Genomic DNA, 19609 nt, shown 5'->3' with positions numbered 1-19609 from the left:
GACACAAAGAAGAAAAACGCAGTTTGTACAGAATCATGTATAACCCTACTATTTCCATAAAGGTGAAAGACTAGAAACCACCAAATACTGTCTCGCAGAGAATGGTCAGCATCAACCCCACAGCACGAAGGCAGTGGACGCTACGCGTCCATTCGGAGCGACAGGCACCCGACGCTCCTGGCGCAGACGGGCGCGGAACAGAAAGTTCAGTGTTCTGTGTGCCGTGGCGTGGCTCACCGAAGCGTGTAAGTACCAACTGGTGAAGACATGCGGCGCCTGGTGGGCTCCAGCGGTTAAGCTCCCGACTCTCGATTTCTGCTTGGGTCATGGTCTCAGGGTTGTGGGCTTGAGCCCCGCGTCGGGCTCTATGTCAAGCCTGCTTGGGATTCTCTGTCTCTCTCTCTGCCTCTGCCCCTCCCCTGCTCGCATGAAATAAATAAAATGTTCTTTAAAAAACTCACAGACGAGAAGTGAATTTGGAAGGTAACGTTCATCAGCTTTGAGGTCCTTCACAGTTTTCATAATTAGAACATGCGTGTCCCCGGCTGGGGCAGCAACTAGTCAGTGTCTCTCTCCGCAGGGGCAGGCCTGGTTCCAAGCTGACAAGTGCTTGTGCCCTCACCTAGGCCTCCTGTCCAAAAATACACTCCAGCATCTGGCCACGGTGAGGCTGTGACTTCAACGGGACCCGCTCCTTTTCAACTCAAGTCGTCCCCAGTCCCGGTGATAAGAAGGGGGTCAGGAGGCGGGGGCGTGAGCAGAGCAGGAGCCGCGGAGGAGATCTCCTCCAGGGCCTGGAAACAGGGCGCTGGGGACTGTCTGTGGAAGAGGAAACATCTGGGACCCAGCCCAGATAAGAGTGGAGTTGGGGTGGGGGGAGCAGCCCTTCAGCCCTCTAGCCCTGTCAGAGGCTCCGGACGCCCTGTCGACAGAGCCGAGAGCCAGTGAGTTGGTCCGTGGTGGCCACGGTCCTGCCCTGCCTCAAGCTGCGTCCTGGCTGGGAAGACGTGGCCTCCCAAAGGGAACGGTGACCGTGGATGTGGCCTCCCAAAGGGAACTGGGGAGGAGGGGCCTGTTGTAACAGAGCGACCCATGGGGCGCTGGGGAGGGGCAGGGAAGTTCCAGGCGGAGAGGCCGGCATGGGCAAAGGCCTATGAGCCAGGGAGTCGGGAGAATTTTCCAGAGAAGCCGGAAAACACCGTGGGTACAGGCCTCAGCCCGGCACTCTGCGTGGGCAGGAGAGGGTACCGGAAGGAGGCGGCGGAAGCTGGGCCCGGGTGAGGGGAGCACCGGGAGCGTGAGCAGAGCCAGGCGGCAACCCTGCCAGCTCAGGGTTCAGCGTGCCCTGCTGCCCTGCTGCCCTCTTTCTAGGACATGGCCTCAGGACAGGCATGACCGAGGTCACACAGGAGCCAGGCGTGGGGCGGAAGGTGGGCCCTGGGCCACCGCTCGGGCGCTCAGACCTCTTGCAGCTCCATCTCCAGCCGGCGGCCGTGGCTGGGAGCCGTGACCTCCCCAGAAGCCTGTCCTTTCTCGCCCGCAGCAGGAAGTGAGGCTCTGGAGCCGGGGTGATTTGTGGCCGAATGGTGACGTCCTGACCCTCGGTGCCTCCGGACAAGGCTCTTGGGGGACAGTCTTCAGGGAGGTGGTTCCGTTAGAATGAGGTCCTTGGGGTCAGTCCTCATCCGGCGTGACTGGCGTCCTTGTAAGCAAACATGAGGATGCGGCCTTGGAGAGGGAAGACCCGGTGAGGGTGCGGGAGGAGGAGAGGCCACTGTAGAGAGCAGTGTGGCTGACGTGTGGACCCTGGGCTTCTAGAAGGCCTCCAGAGCCGTGAGGAGACGCTGCTGCCCCCCCAGCTAGCACGGCCGCTGCTCCTGGCCTGTGGAAGCCCCTCTGGGCTCTGCCCTGACGTCCCGCTCTGGGCAGCAGACTGCGTGTCCTCCTGCAATCATGCGGGGTCAGGACCCACGTGCGTCGCGTCCTTCTCCCCTACAGCCCACACTGTCGATGCCACTGGACTTCACACAAGCAGAGAGACTGGCTGGGCAGTCACTGTGACCTTGGCTGCTCCCTGCTATTCCTTAATTGGGACTTTTGTTTCCAAAACTCAAGGAACACGTCACTGGACGGAAGAGGGGTCCTCAGAGCTGCTGGATGTTGCTCTTGACGGCGGTTGTAGGGAGCTCCTGGCTGCAGTCATGGGGACCCCTGGTACGGACAGCGGGGCCTGTGACCCAGCTGCTCCCGGTGGGGCCCTGGGGGCACCAGGTCAGAGACATCCAAACACCTCAGAGTCCAGAAGCCCTGCCAGGCCCCAGCTGGTCTCCTCACTGTGGCTTCAAACCTGGCTCCTGCCTCCGAGCTGAGTGACCTGGGCTGGGCAGGACCTGGTCGTTCATTGAACAGCTGCTCTGAGCTCTAGCGGCAAATCACAAGCAGGGGAGGAAGCCGACTCGCAGCTTCCCACCCTCCCTGCGCACCCCTCCCTCTCCCCGCTCCCTCTCTCAGGCTCCACGGTGCCTGCCTCTCTCTGAGCCACTGAGTTATTTCCAGATCTTTCCTTGTGTTTTCCAAAGCTCAGGGGTGACCACACTGGATCTGCGGCGTCCTCTGTACCTGCTCCAAGGCGTTGACCATGAACACGTGGTTTCCTTCCATCCTCCCAATAATCCAGGCAGGGATGGAATTATCATCCCGATGAGGACCCCAAATCTTGAGCCACTGATCTGATCCCACAGCCATTCAGTGATGGAATTTAGTTCAGAGGCCTGAACTCGGACCCTCCGTGCCCGGCTTTCTCCAGCTAGAATGAAGCCCTCCCTCGGCTCTCCTCCAGCCCACACAAGGTACCTTCCCAGGCCCAGGAGGCACAGGTGAACCGCCTCTCATTATGGACACTAGAAACCCAGCCCTAGGGCTGCCCTCCTTCCTAAATGCCGCGGTCGCATCTGGGCATCCCCATGCGCACAGGCCCCTGGAACCAGCGGCTCCCTCTCTCGGTCCTCAGTGAGGCCTGTAGGGAGGAAGGGTCCGCGTCCACCCCCTCCCTCCGCAGGGCTTGCCTGACCTCTGTCAGAGGGCTGGCCAGAAGGTCCCCATGCCACGGTCCCTCCACGCCCTTCTGCGAACCCTAGCCACGGCAAACTTTCTAAGATGGAAATCGGATCGCATGATCCCCTGCCCACGCCCCCAGTGGCTGAGCGTCGAATGGTGGCGACACAGGAGGGGCTTTAACTCTCCCACAGCCTCATCGTGATGCCCAAGAAACATCCGATTTACATCGCAGTGTGTGAGCTCCAATGCCTCGTGGTCAGGACTGTGAATTAAGTGCCTCTGCAGAGAAATCCTCACGTGGCCACGACCAAGCGTGATGGAGACCCCCAGGGCCTCGCGTAGTCGGCCACTTCACACACTCCCTCTCTCCCACTGCGGCGTCCCCAGCGGCCCCAGCGGGGACGTCCTGGCAGAGGCTCCCCATCTCCTCTGAGCTCAGGTGTTACCTCCTCTGGGAAACCTCTCCCCCTGCAGAAGCCTCTCCCCCCACGTCAGTGTCCTGAGCACGGATACGGAAAGGGAAGTGATCGCACGCTGGCGATCCCTGCCACCCTTCTGACTTCCTTACCAGGCTGCAAGCTCCTTGAGGGCAGGGCCCAAGTTTTACTCCTTCTGTGGGCAGAGTTTCTGGCCCAGAGCCTGACAGAGTGGGCACTCACTAAATATTCATGAAGCCGACAAATGAGTGTGTCTCCGGCCTAACCCAGACCGCTCTCGTCCGTGACCCGGAGGGATCTCCTCGGAGCAAGTCTGCAGCGCCCAAGAGGGTATCCCGCCCGCGTCCTCGCTGGGGACTGGAGGAGGAATGGGGGGTCTTGCTCACTCTGCTCTGCCTCCCCTCGCTAGTCTGTGGTTCCCCCGTCGGCAGCTGCTGCAGCAGGAAGTGCCAGATTGCTTCATTTCCCACGGGGCCCACAACCCTTCCTGCCCTCTCCTGCCCCTCCCTGCTGGTAGGGGAGGACCCGCAGGAGCACCAGGAGCACAGAGCTCAGCACCGCAGGTTGCTCTCAGCTCACGTTCCCTTCCGGGCACACCTCCCGGAGCCCACACTTTGTGCCACGGGCACCGCGAGGCTTTAAGGAGGGAAGGAAGGGAGGACCAGTCTGGCCGCACTTACCGAGAACCGTAAAAACAGTCACATTCTTTGACCTACTCATGCCACTGGGGGAACGGCGTCCAGAGAAATGATTCAAAAGAAGAGCAACAAAGATATGTGTACTGTTTATGGCTCTGTTATTTACAATAAGGAGAAAGTGAGAGCAAATGCTGTGTCCCAAAGTAGAAAAAGAACAAAATAAGTTACGGGATATTTGTGTGACAGGACACCATTCCAATATTTAAGATGAAAACAGGACTACGTCAAACAGGCGTGTTGTCTTGGAAATGATATTAAGAGAGAAGATACAGACTTGACGATTTCGTAAAAACTATATACGTGGCAGAAAGTAACAAAGGCACACAAAGCTGAAGTAGTTGCATTAAGTGGAGCTGCCTTTCCTAGCTTCTTTTTAATGATGAAGGAGATTCACACGGAGGTTCAGAAACGTGCAAGAAAAATAAAGGGAAAACAGTTGTGTCAGGATGATGAATTTTTAGGATTTTCCCTGAAGATGCATGGTATTAGTTCAATAATAATAAAATAACATTTCAAAGCTAAGGCAAATACCCTGAACGTGAAGTGCAAGGGTTGTCTAAGAGGGTTTTTTGGTGATTGCGGTCTTCGCTTCATTTTACAGATTACAACCAGAACATCTGTACTCAGACCTTCCCTGTGTGTGGCTGGAGGTCTGCAGATGCCCGGGTGTGGAGCCTGTAAGCCTGACTGCCACTACACGCAATCCAAAGACCTTGGCGCAGTGGATAAGCATTCTGACCCCTGCCCCTCCACTCTCTCCATATGGACTACCACAGTCCCCGTCCCTTGGCCTTCCTTCCTTGAGCGTGACACAGGCCAGGGGAAAGGAGATGGGAAGATGGGGTCCCACCAAGGCGAGACCTCGGGAGGCTGCCTGTGCAGGGAGAGGACTACAGGTCCTGCGCTGGTGGGGTCAGAGGCAGAGCTGAACGGAGCCCTTCTCTTCCCGAGGGCTAGTCTGTGTGACGTGTATGCTGGGTTCGGACTCCCCACCCTGGGCACGCACACTGCCATGCCCCTTCTCTGTCCTCACGTCTCCTGGTGCCCCTCACCGGTGAGGGGTGTCCACGGCCTTGTGCTTGGCCTGACTCTCTCCGGCAGGGGCCCTTGCCCCCTCTGTGTGGAGACCACTTCTGTGCAGGTGGCCGCTGAGCCGCTCCGCCCCAAGCCCCTCCGAGCTCCGGACTGGATTCCCTGCCGATTCAGCCAAGGCCTCCACGGACAGGCGGCCTCTCCCACCCAAACCACCAACGTTCTCGTCCCTGCTGGCCGACGGAAAGTGCTCTCACTGCGCACCGTGCACACTCTCCCCTCGCTGTCCCCCACCCCGCCCGGCCCCAAACACCGACACTGGGGTCCTTCCCTCAGTTGATCCCCCAAACACCGACACTGGGGTCCCTCCTTCAGTTGATCCCACCAAACACCGACACTGGGGTCCCTCCCTCAGTTGATCCCCCAAACACCGACACTGGGGTCCCTCCTTCATGTGATCCCACCAAACACCCTCAGGTCCCTCCCTCAGTTGATCGCACGGCCTCTTCTCCTCTCCAGTCTCAAGGCCATCTCCCATGGTGCTTTGGCCTCTAGAGTCTACCCATCCGGCCCCCCACCCCATGCCCTGATGAATGGCCTCCCGGCGCCCCCTGACCCCAGGAGCCCCTCTCTCCTGGGACTTCATTTCCCACAGAAGAACGCCCACATCACCAACGCCGTCTTTCTAGGCAGAGCACCTGGTTTCATCCTGTCTGTGCCAGCCTCCACTCTACCTCTCCCCACTCCTGTGTACACGCACACATTCTTGCACACACATTCCATGTGCACGTACATGTGCACGCATGTTAGCACTCACAGGCTTGTAGGCACGTACAGCCCGTGTGCACGTACACATACACACTTTAGCACGCACATCACCTTGTGCACATGCACACACGCCACCTCTCTGCACGTACACGTGTTTGCACATTCGCACGTGTGTCCCCCATGTGCACAAATACGTGTACACACGTATGCTTGCACACTCCCTGTGTGCACACACGTGTATATTAACATATGCTCACACACCCTCTGTGCGCACACACGTATACACAGGTGTGTTCACATGTCCCATCTGTGTGCACACACACACGTGTGCACATATGTTTGCACACCCCTCGGTGCACACACACACACATACGCACATATGCTCGTACACCCCTCGGTGTGCACATGCACACGTTACCTCAGCGTGGCCAAGTGTATGCCCGTTTGCACACGTGCCCCCTCTGTGTGCACGTACGCAAATACACATCTTTGCATGCACACCCACTCCCTTAAGAGACCGTCCATTTCCGTCACTTTGAATGCTTGGCGTCGCCGGTGCACGTCCGTCATCCCGTCTCCTCCTCACTTAGCTTCTCCACACCGCTGCTTCTTGGCCTCTACACTCCTGCTGCCTGTTTAGACAAACCTTCCTGGTGTTCAGTGTCCACTCTGAAGTCGCCCTCCCACGAAGCCGTCTCCAGCTGGACCCCTTGAGGAAGCTCCCCCCGGAGAAGGTCCTCCAGCCCCAGAGCCTCGTTGCTTCCGTAACAGCCTGTGCCCTGCCTTTCTCTGCAGATGCGTCATGTGGCTTCCCATGACTACGACGCACCCTGCGCTGACCGAGTACCGTTGACATCTGGACTCCCTCTGAGAGCCCGACAGCATCTTCTTGCAGCAGGCCCAGCACACACGTGCGGAACGACTGGGCAAACGAACGTGGGTGTGTAAGCCCCGGCTCTCCCCGAGCACCGTACACCCTTTTCCTAAAGCCGAGCAGACGACTCTACGTGCGTCCCTGTTTAATTTCATTAGGTTGGTTTTGGCCCAGCTTCCCACCCCATATAAATCATTTTGAACTTGAGTATGTCACGTAACATATTAACTATCCTGGCTGTGGGTCATCTGGATTCTTTCTATTTTTCATTCCAGTCATTAACAAAAGTGTTTAACAAGCAAGGCTAAGGACAGAGCCTGTGGCCTGTCCCTGGAGATACGCCTCAGGAAAGACCCTAGAGGCAAAGTACAGCTCACTACGCCTCGGGCAAGGTAGCTCACTCTGCTCTGAATTCTTCTTGCCAAAAAACCCTTCCTAAGACAAGTACCGTAACTGTCTGAAGAGTCAGAATGCCCTGGTTGGCATGCGAAAGCCTTGGATTCCTCCAGCCGGGCCAGCAGCTCGGGCCGACGAGGGGAAGGTCAGCTCCCGACTCTCCCGTCCCTGCGGCCGTGCCCGCAGTCTCCAGATCCCACGTCCCACGCTGGCCAGCGTCCCGGCAGGGGCGCCCCGTGCGGTGGGAAAGGTGAGGACGGGTCTGGGAAGAGATCCGCAAGGTCAGTGGGGGGGGGGGGCAGCCGTGCCGTTGGACTTTCTGCTTACCCTCGGCTCCCTCCTCATTCACTCGCTGCCCCATCAGGATGGACCCACACAACACACTTGCTCCCCCCCTTCCCCTCCCTTTCTCTGAAACCCATTTACCAGCCCGACTCTCCCTTCCTCTCGCAGGCTTTGGCCGCCATGGAAGCCTGCAGCCCGGATCTGCTGCTCCATGCCTCAGTCAGCCCCACTTCCCAGTTTCTGGTCTGGACTTACTGCTCCAGCACTGCCCTGAGGACCAGCCTCCTCCAGGGGCCCAGAGGGCTGTGACAGCATCCGCCAGCCCTTGCTCACACATACTCCTGGGGGAGGACTTTGCATGTCCTCCTGTCCATCTGGGTCTCAGTCAAAGCTGCGGGAAGAGCAGGGGAGGCTGTCCTCTGTTAAATGGCTATAGAAACCGACGTCTGTATTCCAGCAATCACGTCACTCCTCGTATGTGCCAGGCCCTGTTCTAAGCACCTGACACAAATCTTTAACTAATTTAATCCTCAGAACACCCTAATCCTTTAAGTACTTACTCTGATTTCCATTTAGCAGATGGGAAAACCGAGGTACAGAGAGGTCACCAGCTAGTAGTAACTGGGAAAAATCAGGATTCAAAGCCAGCTGTGTGACCCCCCGGGCCTGCACTCTTAACTCTTATCCCTGCCGAGTTTGTGCATAGTCTGCCTTCTGGTCCTCATTCAGAAGTGTGCGTTGAGAACCTACTATGCTCACTGTAGGAGAACCAGCGCCAGTGATGGAGCTTTCAGGGCTCATTGTTTCGTTGAAGAGCTACGGGGGAGTGCTGTAAAAAGAAAGTGTGGTAGAACTGCTTTTCTTTTTACCACTTTGTGCGTTCTCTGACCTAGAGAGGAAGCCTTAGCTCTGCCATAGTCACCAGTGTCAACTTCTCACACTCACTCTGCCACCTCCCACTAGGCACAGAGAACACCAGAACCTTCCTCCAGAAGACACACTCAGGGATGTTACGACTTTCCACAGTGTCCTCTTAATAAATATTAATAATGATACCGCCAGGATTTTACATCCATGGGACAGTTTAAAGTTCCAGGGCAGTTTCATAGTTTCTTTAATATCACACATGATCTTACTTCCTTCTCAAGTGAGCCCTAGAAGGTAAGTAAAGCGGGTTCCCATTTTACAGATGGAGACACAAGCCAGGGCCCTAAAGCGGTTATGGACTCTGAACCCAAACTCAGGTTTCGTGGTTTCTCTGTCCACACGGCAACCCTGTCGACCCATTTCAGACGCCATGATCGGAAAAGGAAAACCCGAGGGGACAGAGGCAGAGAGAGGTCTGTTGTCCTTCAAAATTCACCGCCTCATTGCAGGGTCTTCGGGGCCTTCCCTGACCTTTCCTTAAGCATAGAGGGCAGGGCTTGTGTATACGGGTTATGCAAAAATTCAAATTCTGGCTGTTTTGTAAGGACATGCAGGAAAAAAAGCATATTCCCTGTTCACTGCTGGGGTGGGGGGGATACCTCCAAATCAAAAATGGTGGCTATAAGCTCTGGATGGCACGGTCTGTGGAATTAGCTCTTCCAGGGCTAAGATGTCTGAAAAACATTAAAACTTTTTTTTACTTATTTGTTCTTTGAGAAACACTGCAAACAGTTGCCCCTAATGGTTGATGTTTATATCTGACCAGTGTTGTCTTCCCACAGAAACGGTGCGTGTCCACCCGCGGCGTCCCTCCCACCTCCCTGCCTCTCCCGGCATGTCCCAAAGTACAGAGAAGAATTAAAATCGCTGAAAACACTCTCTGAAGCAGCCTTCATTTTCATCAGGACGAATACCTCCGACCACGGAGTCGTGTGAGTGGGTGTGAGCGGCTCGGATCCAAGTTCTCCTCCACAGTCTTCACGCCTTCGTCACCCGGACGCCGCAGTCTCCCCTCCAGACCCGGCTCCACGGCGTCTCCTCTGCAAGTCCTGTGAGACTCCCCCGGGCACCGCCCATGCTCATGAAACTGTCACCGCTCTCCTCATTTAGGGCACACGGGAGGGTCGCCCTTCCTTCTTCCTGTGCTTGAGTGTAGCTGTGGGCTACTTCCGACCCTCCCGGGCCGGAGCTGCAGCCAGGGAGAAGCTTCCGGAACTTTCCCTCCATCCACCATGACAACTGACAGTGCTCCATGTGGGGGCTGCTTTGTTGACCTGGGTCCCAGGGGAAGGACAGCCCCACTCCTCACGGACACGCTGCTGAAAACGTGTCCTTAAATACACGAATAAAGGATGGATCAAGAATAAGGGATTTGACAGCAGAACATTAAATGAGATCGCACAAAAGGCAACTTTATAACCTTGCTAGGCACAACTCTTTCTGAAGGTGGGGTTGATCCCAGATGATCTTAAGTAGCTCTGCCCAGCCTGCTAACACTGCTTTTCTCACGGGGAAGAGACCGGACCAGGAGGCGCCGATCCTTGGAGCCCCACAGAGACGCTCCCTAGCACCCTGCAGACCCCTTCTCCTGACTGTGGCTTGGACCCACGAGGACCGTGTTTGGGACCCACCCCAATACGGGTGCTGTAGGTTACCCCAAGGGCAGGAAATCAGTCACAGGGCAGACGCCCATGAGTATTCGCTGGTAATTGACTCGCGGGCAGTGACAGAGACGGTGGTGCCACCCTAATGCCGGCAATAATCCAGGATTCCCTCTGTCAAAGCCCCAAGTCCCCTGTCCCTACGACGGATAGCAAGTTGCCTGTTGTCGTGGACTAGGTGGTGGCCCCCAAGAACATGTGGTCACACCCTAGTCTCCAGAACCTGTGAATGTTTGGTAAAGGCTCATGGATCCAAGGTGTGGAGATCCCCTGGATGATCAGTGTGACGCCTGCGTCTAGTGACACATGTTCCTTAGGAGAGGCACACGGACACGGCGAAGTGAGCCCGGGGCAGAGACACACTGTGGCCACAAGCCCAGGAAGCCAGCAGCCGCCAGGACCTAGAAGAGGCGCGGGACAGCATCTCCCCTCGAGCCTCGGTGGGGAACGTGGCCCTGGGACACTGTCAAGTATCCAGGCTCCAGCACCAGGAGGATAGATTCCTATTGTTCTGAGCCGAGCAATGGCTGGCAAACTCCTCTGCCTCCACACCAGTGGCTGGCAAACTCCTCTGCCTCCTCACCAATGGCTGGCAAACTCCTCTGCCCCCTCACCAATGGCTGGCAAACTCCTCTGCCTCCTCACCAATGGCTGGCAAACTCCTCTGCCCCCTCACCAATGGCTGGCAAACTGCTCTGCCCCCACACCAATGGCTGGCAAACTCCTCTGCCCCCTCACCAATGGCTGACAAACTGCTCTGCCCCCACACCAATGGCTGGCAAACTCCTCTGCCTCCACACCAATGGCTGGCAAACTCCTCTGCCTCCACACCAATGGCTGGCAAACTCCTCTGCCCCCTTACCAATGGCTGGCAAACTCCTCTGCCCACTCACCAATGGCTGGCAAACTGCTCTGCCCCCACACCAATGGCTGGCAAACTCCTCTGCCTCCACACCAATGGCTGGCAAACTCCTCTGCCCCCACACCAATGGCTGGCAAACTCCTCTGCCTCCACACCAATGGCTGGCAAACTCCTCTGCCTCCACACCAGTGGCTGGCAAACTCCTCTGCCCCCTCACCAGTGGCTGGCAAACTCCTCTGCCCCCACACCAGTGGCTGGCAAACTCCTCTGCCCCCTCACCAGTGGCTGGCAAACTCCTCTGCCCCCTCACCAGTGGCTGGCAAACTCCTCTGCCCCCACACCAATGGCTGGCAAACTCCTCTGCCTCCACACCAATGGCTGGCAAACTCCTCTGCCTACACACAGGGAAGCTCAAGGTTCTCCCCGAGGGCAGTATGCTGGGATTCTGCTGCAGGCTGGGGCTCCCAGTCACATCCCCCCGAAAACACAAGGGCTTGGCACCAACCTTGGTTTTCTCCAGTTTAGACGCTCAGGAGAGGATTCAGGCAGGACTGGGCAACGGGTCAGTGTCCGTCCCAGGAAGACCCCCCAGGAAGGCTAGTAGGAGCAGTGCCTGCGAGGTTGGGCTCCCCAGCCTTAGCCCTGACCTTTTGCCCTCACAAGCTAGAAGGATGACAACAAAAGCCCTTCCTCTCCCTGCGTGTGTCACCCCAGAAATAATGCTGCTTGCTAGGTGAAGCCTCGAAAACGGAGCCCTGCCCAGGCCTTGGGAGAGCCTCGAGGAGACGGCGCACAGAAACGAGGCCGTGAGACAGTAACGAGGATTTTCAGACACGGATCTACAGTGGCCTGTGCAGGGGAGCGTCCTGGGCGGAGGGTGGGGACGCCTGCGTCTGAGGCCCGACTTGGCCACTGGCCGGCTGAGAGAGTGACTCCTCGTGAGCATTTACGTGACGTCTCCTCATCTTTAAAGTGAGGGAACTGCAGAAATGGCTAACACTCCTTCTTGCTCTTTACACTCGAAGCCTTAAAATTGCATTTGTATTTAAACTTCCTTTTTTGCCATGAACGTTTGCACTCGTTTCCCCGAGAAATACAGCTGGAACCTTCCAGAAGCCTTTCAGATACTTGGGGAGGGCTCAGAGTGACTCTGTAAGACATGCCTTGCCACCCGGCCTCCACTGTGGGCTGGCCCTGGGCTGGAGGAAGACAGGCCGGGCCCAGGGGCTTGTGGTCTCCCTGGGAGCACACAGACGTCATGCGGGCGGCCAAAGCTTCGCCAGCGAGGAGAAAGGAGAAAACCCACGCAACGTGGTGGGTTCCAGCGTTGGCTCTCCGGGAGTCCCTTCTAGACGTGGGCACATAATCATGTGAAGCCCCAGCACCCGCGTCTGGAAAGCGCAGGGAACAGGACTTTCACTGCCGTCGATGTGGCTGCTCAGCAGCGGGTCCCACTATCCATGGAAACGGACCTCAAAAGCAAGCCGAGCCAGGGGCCTGGAGCCTGGGAACATAGTTCAGAGTTGGGGCGGAGGGGGGGGAGCTGCCCCTTTAGCTCACGTGCGTGGAGTGAACTGTGGCCGGTGGGGGTCGGAGGGGAGGCCCCGAGGAGGCCTGCAGCCCTCTGTGGCCTGTTGTGACACACAAATTCTCGGGGACCTCTGGTGTGGGTGCTGGGCTTGTGTAACAGCAGCCACAAGGCCCGGCTTCCTGTTTCTGTTGCTGGGTTTGCAGGACCCAGCCCGGACCGGCTGCTGCTGCTGGGCCCACCTCAGCTTGTCCTGGCACCAGCTTTTCAGACCGGGCACAGGGTGGGCGGCCACGGTGGGAGGAACGAGTGGGGCTGCGGTAGACATGTGAAAGGGACGAGGCGGTTTCTCGTGAGCACGGCTGTTCCCAGAAGCCTCTTTCTGACGAAGGCGAGCTCCCTGGGGGTGGCTTCTGGCGAGCCTCACAAACACATTCCCTCGGGGCCTGCAGCCTGTTTCAAACGGATTTCCTCAGCGCACTGTGCAGGTGCAGGCCCAAGGCTGTGGGCATCACGGGGCTGAAATCCCCGTGGTCGTGCGCCCTGGGGCTGCCAGGAGGCTCCCATATTTGGGGGGCCGGGGAGTCCCCCGCAGAGGAAGCAAGTTTTCTTTGGCTGCCATGAGAGAAGCTGACTTCGAACTCCTACATACCCGAGAACTTACCAAGATAGTATCTTGTATTTCGTACATCACGTGTGCGCATCTTATTTCCCCAAACAGAAGAGAGCTCCTTTGAGGCAGGAACTGGAACTTATATTTCTCTGGGTCTCCCATCCTGTTCCCCAACTTCAAACCCTTTATCTTGCTTTGCCCTCCAGAAACAAACTGTGGGAGTCCCCAGACACACGTGTCATCTCTTGGCCAGAGGCTTTGCTCCTGTCACTCCCTCTGTCTGGAGTGCTCGTCCCAATTTTCTGCACTAGAACTCCTACTCATCCCTCAAGACCTAACTGAGAAAGTGCCCCTAACAGGAAGTCCTCCTGAACCTTGGGCTGTGTATACCACTCACCCTCTGTCCTTGGGAGCTCAGACCACTCAAACTCACCTGGTAGGCGCTTGCCCCACTCCTAGACCCGAGTTCTTCAAGGCCCGGGGGAGTGAGGCATTCAGCTCTGTGTCCCCAGAGCCTGACCTCAATGCCTGTTTGTTGCACCTCGTTGAAGAGAGAGGGGCCCTGCCCTGTGACTTGTTAGCCGTCAGTCATAGAAGAGCCAGTCTGGGAAAGCCTGTGATTGCTACCCTGAGGCCAGGAGGGAGGCCTTGATATGGCACAAGCGGTTTCTGAACGAAGAGCTGGGGACACTGACAAAGCAGACGCTTGGCTGCTTGGTTGGAGAGAACATCAAGTGCCAGCGTCCCTGATTCCGCCATGCTCCCTGCCTGGGGCGCCAACGTTATCCATTAAGGACGGGTTCTGATAGCCTCTCTGGAGTGTCTGCTCCCTCCCGGGGAGCTCCTGGGGCTGCTGACGGCAGTGGTTGGAAGCCTTCCTCTCAGGAAAGGATGGGGGGGGGGGCTCACGGGCTCGGCGCTCGTTTTCCACAATTCCCAGAAGACAGGTGCCCGAAAGACAGAAGACGGGGCGCTCACTGCCGCCATGACCACGGCACGAGGGCGGATCTGTTCAGAAGAGGAGCTCCTGGAGCGCCCCAGCGCAGTGAGGTTGATGGTGGCCACCAAGCCCGAGCCCTGTGTCCGCAGGGTCCTGGTATCCACTCGCGCAGAGGGACGAACATGTCCGCATAACGCCTGGAAGGCCAGACGCGCGGTGGACCCTGCTCTGGGATGAAACGTCACCTTCCTTCTTAAGGCTCAGGCCGCACGGCCCCCCACGGCTAGCCACGCCCGAGCTGCCGGCTCTCGGGTGCGGCAGCCTCTAGTTTTCGCCCTCCCGGCGTGGCAGGGTGGCCAGAGAAGGTTTCCTTCCACCCGCAGCTCTGAAATGAGTGAGCGGCGCTGGTCAAACTGCCCACGAACCTGAAGCTGTTACTAGAGGAAGGCAAGGCCGTCTTCAGATTTCTCTGGAACCCGCGGCCCTGATAAGATGACGGGGCCGCTGAGCCACCCAGGGTCCGATTTCCCATGGAACTCCTGCTCTGGCTCACAGGAGGAGGCACGCGGATCAGGCTCTGAAACCTGACTCCATCCCCAGGAATGCACACTCACCCCTCCCGGGAGGGACATGGGGCCTGGGCTGCCCCCAATTCCCCCTGTCACTGCAGGCTGGCGAGAGAAAGGTGGCGGTTAAGTGGAAGCCGGTGTTATTTCAAGGGTCCCGCTGAGCACCCGGGAGCCACACAGGAATGCCAGGGTGCTCGGGGACACCCACAAGTCCTCCGAGCTGAACCCCAGCTTCCAGACGCCATGCGATCCCTAACCATGACCCACGAGCTCCAGCCAGCCGCCAACGGGTGGCTCCGTGAGCGGGTGGGTCCCAAAACAGCAAAGGCTGCTGGTGAAATTGGGGTTAAAAAAAAAATTAATGAAATTTAAAAAAATCAGTTTAAAAGTAGGTTACAAATGGAACACATTCTGTACACAGGGACACACACGGGTCACACAGGCTCTCCGCCCCTTCCTCCCTCTCTCTCATCGTCAGTGATACCGACAGTCCGCGAGGAGGAACAGACATGACAGCCCCGTAATCTCTGCGTACCATTCACACACAAGGTTCAGCATGAATAAACGCTCCGTGAACAGATGAGGAACAAAAGATATCTGGACACGACCGGGCGTAGCCTCAGAGGAAAGGAATCATTAGCTGTCCCCATCCAAACTAGAAATTAATGATCTGTTCAGTGGCAAGAAAGTTCAGTCACAGACATTCACCTAAATAGCAGACATGTGGTTGTGGGACACAAGTTTAATTTTCATGTCTCTACTAGTCACCGAGCAAATGAAGGATTTCATCCGTGAAGATTAAAATTCTTTGCCAGCTATTTCGTAGAGCCTACGATTTACAGCTGAACAACTAAGAACAGTAATTTGCTTCAGGTGTCCTACGTCTCTTGCTCCTTCTCTGATGTACTCCTCCGGCTCCATCCACAGCGATGGGCCTGTCAGCTGCTCCAGAGAAACTCGAGTACATCAGGGGACATCTGACAGAGAGAGATCGGAGAAATACGGAGGCCTGTATTTCTCATGGGGCGCTGAGCATTTCAAAACCAATATACCTAAACCTTGCTTTTTAAAACAAATCTGATCTTCTCCCCATCATTAATCAATCTCTGGTCATTCAGAAAGCATTTACTGAGTGTCTGTTGGGCCTTCCGGGGAAAGAGCCAGCGGGGCAGATGATGACCAGTGCACCTAGTACTGGGATCCCGCTTGCACAAAGTGCTCCGGGGAGACAGCTGCAGAGTCTGAGGGCATCTGGGAAGGCTTCCCAAGGCGGCGGCACTGGAGATGTGGACTGAGGTGACAAGGAGTTCCCTGTTTCTGGTAATTCATTTATCAAGCAAACCTCTCCTGAGATGTGAGGTGACTGTGATTGGAGGCACTGTGCGCGTCTCTGGAGGCCGGAAGACCCACAGGACAGATCTCGCTTACGAAAAGCGTGTGGGCTTACGTCAAAGCTGCGCTCTTCCCCTTGGTGTCTTGAGGAGCTCAACGCTTCTGGGCACCCTGTGAGCTCAAGCATGGTGGTCATTTCTGATTTCTCCTTTGACACATGGTCTTTACTCTCCCCTCTTTTCCATCCTACTCTCTCTTGAAGGCGGAAACAGTGTGGACACTCGGAGAAGCGTCTCAGCCTGGTTCCCTTGCTCACTCTAGGAACTGGCATTTTTGCCAGTCCATCTCTGCTTCCTCATGACCGCCATCTTCCTAAAGGCCCTGTGGAGTTTCCTGCTCTCTGCAGAGTAGAACCCAGGGCCATCCACTCTCTGGCCTCGGAGGCCTGCAGCTGGCCTCTGTCTGAATTAGAAAAAGGCACCCTTTTGGGGGCATAGCTAGACAAGGAGACTTTGTATGAAGAAAAAGTAACCCTTTCGTCCAGATGGCTTGGATTCCAGCTCCCACTTACCCACTTGGCCAGCATCCACTAACTTGGAGGCCCTGTGGTTTTATCTTATTACTTTCATTTTTTTCCCTTGATGCTTCCCTGCCTTCCTCTCCAGCCAGCTGGCCCACTTTCCTGAACAGAGCTGGCATCTTCTCCTCGTACCCATTGCTTGCCTCCTCACCACCCAGCTTTCTTTGAAGGCTTCGGCCAGGTCTCACCTCAAAACACCAGAATACTCATGATCGGCAGGAGTCATTCGTTTGGCACTCACGCATTTGAGAACACATACATGACAGGATCTAGTAAGCCTCATTCGGCCTACCGCATTGTGAACTTTTGAAAGACATCTTTATCTTGTTTATTCCAGAGGGCTTAATGAGGGCTGAAGTAATGACTGATATCAGTAACAGTGACTTAAAAAAAAGAAAAGAAAAAAAGAACAGGGTTCCCAAAGACTTGCACGAGGTAGGCTGGTTCTAGAGAATGAATGTTGAGTAAGCCTTGTTGATGCGGTTTGAATTCCTCATACTGAGAAGTCATATAAGTCAGTCTCTCCCCAGACAAAGAGGTGCCTTCTTGCCTCAAAAGTGGGTTTCACCTCCCAAAAGAGGGGTTTGCTCTGAGGTTTGCCAGGAGCTCCCCAACCCCACTCCCGCATATCATGTCCCACCAGGAAAAGTCTACTTCCTGGCTACGAACCGCCACTTCCCCAGCCTGTCCGTTTCTTCTTTACTTCCTTCTCCAGAGCTAGGGGCTGCACTGTTTTTTCAGTCGTTTTGACAAAGAAACTTCAAAAGCAGTCACTGCCAATCAGCAATCCGTGCCCCGCGCAAAAACCCCCGCAACGGACAGGCTTCCTGGCTGACTGAGCGGTTCCCTCCCAGCCCCGGCTTGGGAAAATCCCCCAGCAGCGACTACCCTTCTCCCTTTGTAGACCGGAGGGCCAGGGCCTGGCCTTTCCCCGGCCCCAGCCACACAGGAAGTCGCTCAGGTGACAGTTCAGGGCCTCTGCCACACACCTTCCTTCCTCAGCTGAGAGAGGACCTGAGAGAAGGGCAGTGCCATTGTCTTCCTGGAGCAAAGTTCACACTCGGATTTGGCCCCCAAGCAGCAACAGGCTTTTAAGCCTAAGGCTTGCTTTGCTCTTATCCCCAGTCCATTTCTGCAAGATACCAGATGAGTCTTATGTCATACCCAACCTCCAGCCTAGGGGCTGAGGCCTCCTGTACTCTCCCAGAGGAGGGAATCCACTCCTCAAGCCACTGCTTTGGGAGCCTTCATTCACAGCCCCCCCCCCCCCCACAAGCTGAGCGCCCCAATCGGGGCCATCTCCCTTCTCCGCCCCAAAGCTGTAGCCAGCGGGGACAACCCTGATGCTCTGCTCTTGGAGCGCTTGGGCAGACCCGGAAGCCACCTGTGGAGCTTTGCCTTGTGGGCCGCCTGCGCCCTTCCCCAGCCCTGATCTGCAGGAGCTTCCCAGGCTTATCAGTGTTTCTCTGGAGGACGGATCCCACACTCTAAGGGCACCCTGAAGACGACCCTGCTCCTCGAAGACAACCAGTGCAGCGGGATGTCTGAGTGTAGGGTGCCTGCTCAAGACAGACCCAGAGCCCTGCAGAGTCACAGGGCTTCACAGGCCCAGCCGGGGTCATGGCTCAGGAGAGCCAGCCAGGCCTCCGGGGCTGCAGAGCCTGCAGCGGGACCGGAAGGACACTGAGTCGTGACTGCTGCGGGCTACAGCCCCAGGAGCAACCTTCTTCCTCTGGATTGTGGGTGGGAATCACCTAAGCAGCTGTCGAACATTTGCGCCTTCTCCTTCCGCCTGTTCCCAAAGTCCCCTCCCGCGAAGACCGGCTCAGGGCTAGACGTCCGGTCTCTGTTTCCAGGGGAAATGGGCGAAGCCTCGGAACTGGGGGGAGGGCGGGACAGGGGAGCACAGCGGGCGCCCCTGCACTGGGGGGACGCCCGCACCGCACCGAGGCCGGAGGCGGGAGCAGCACCAGGACCGAGCCGCAGGGAAGCGGGGCGGGGTGGGGGGCGCTCACCCCGGGGCGCCCCGCAGATGCGGCCCTAACCCTCTCGGCGGCCCGGCTGGGGAGGCAGGGGCTGACCAGGCGCGGGGCCGGCTGCCCCGAGCCGAGCTTTCCCAGAGTTCCGGAAGATGTGGCGGACAGAGAGGGCTCGGGAAGCGGGAGGACTGTCCTAAAGGTCACTGCTCCGTCGGGAGGGAAGCCCGGAGCCCGGCCCAGAAGCGCCCGCGGCGCCGGGTCTGCTTCTCGCCCAGCGCCCGCCTCTTCAGACCCTGGGTTTCTGCTTCGCCACGATTTCTTTTTCTTTTTTTGGCCCCGCATGTTTGCCCGCGCGCGGACTCACTTTCTAACTCGGGGGCGCAGAGGTCCTGAGGCCAACACCTGGCGCGCCCGCGGCCCCTGCTCCGCGCGCCCTCCAGCCCGGCGCCGTGCGGTCGGGGCGGGGGTCGCGGGCGGCCGGAGCCCGGCAGCGGCGCCCCCGCGCGCCCGCCGCCCCGCCGGCCCCCTGCGCCCGCCGCCCCCGCCGCCCCCGCCGCCCCCCTGCGCCCGCCGCCCCCCTGCGCCCGCCGCCCCCGCGCGCCCGCCGCCCCGCCGCCCCCCTGCGCCCGCCGCCCCGCGCGCCGTACCTCCATGGCCTCCAGGTGCCGGCTCCGCGGCGGCCGCGCTCGCTGTGCGCTCGGCTCCGCGCCCCGGGCCCGGCTGGGTGAGGGGCGGCGGCGCGCGGCTGCCTGGCTCCGGACTGCGGGCGGCCCGGCCCTGCGCGAGAGCACGAGGAAGGGGGAGGCCGCGGGAGGGGGAAGGGGTGGGGAGCGGGGGAGGGAGGCCGGCGATCGGGGTTTAAATTTAGACACAAATCTAAACAGATACTGTCCCCTCCCAGGGCAGGACTCGAGCGGGGGAGTCGCGACTCCATTCATCTGCCCAAACATGGGGATGGGACAGGCGCCTGCCCCGCGCCCGCGCAAGTGTCTGCGGGACCCTGGGGTCGGCCCCGCGGCCGCCCTTCCCCAGCTGCCCGCCCGCTACAATGCGCTCGTCCTGCCCTCAGTA

General features: G+C 57.9%; 1 protein-coding gene across 3 annotated transcripts in view; it reads right to left on the bottom strand.

Annotated features, from left to right (window-relative positions):
* RCSD1 (RCSD domain containing 1) overlaps positions 1-19609 on the bottom strand; it is a 63444-nt gene that overhangs the window by 42220 nt on the left and 1615 nt on the right. Inside the window, exon 2 of one of the 3 annotated variants that reach the window (XM_082702616.1) lies at positions 19186-19315. The exons of 1 other annotated variant lie outside the window; for it this stretch is intronic. In XM_082702616.1, coding sequence (XP_082558742.1) covers positions 19186-19315 — 130 coding nt within the window. Of the gene's footprint in view, positions 1-19185; positions 19588-19609 lie in introns of those variants that run through there. One more of the 3 variants, XM_082702615.1, reaches the window with a different exon arrangement.

Source organism: Mustela nivalis, assembly GCF_964662115.1.
Source record: "Mustela nivalis genome assembly, chromosome: 16".
Taxonomy (NCBI): Eukaryota; Metazoa; Chordata; class Mammalia; order Carnivora; family Mustelidae; genus Mustela; species Mustela nivalis.
Note: the sequence above shows the minus strand (reverse complement) of the source record. Positions and strands in the feature narration are given on the sequence as shown.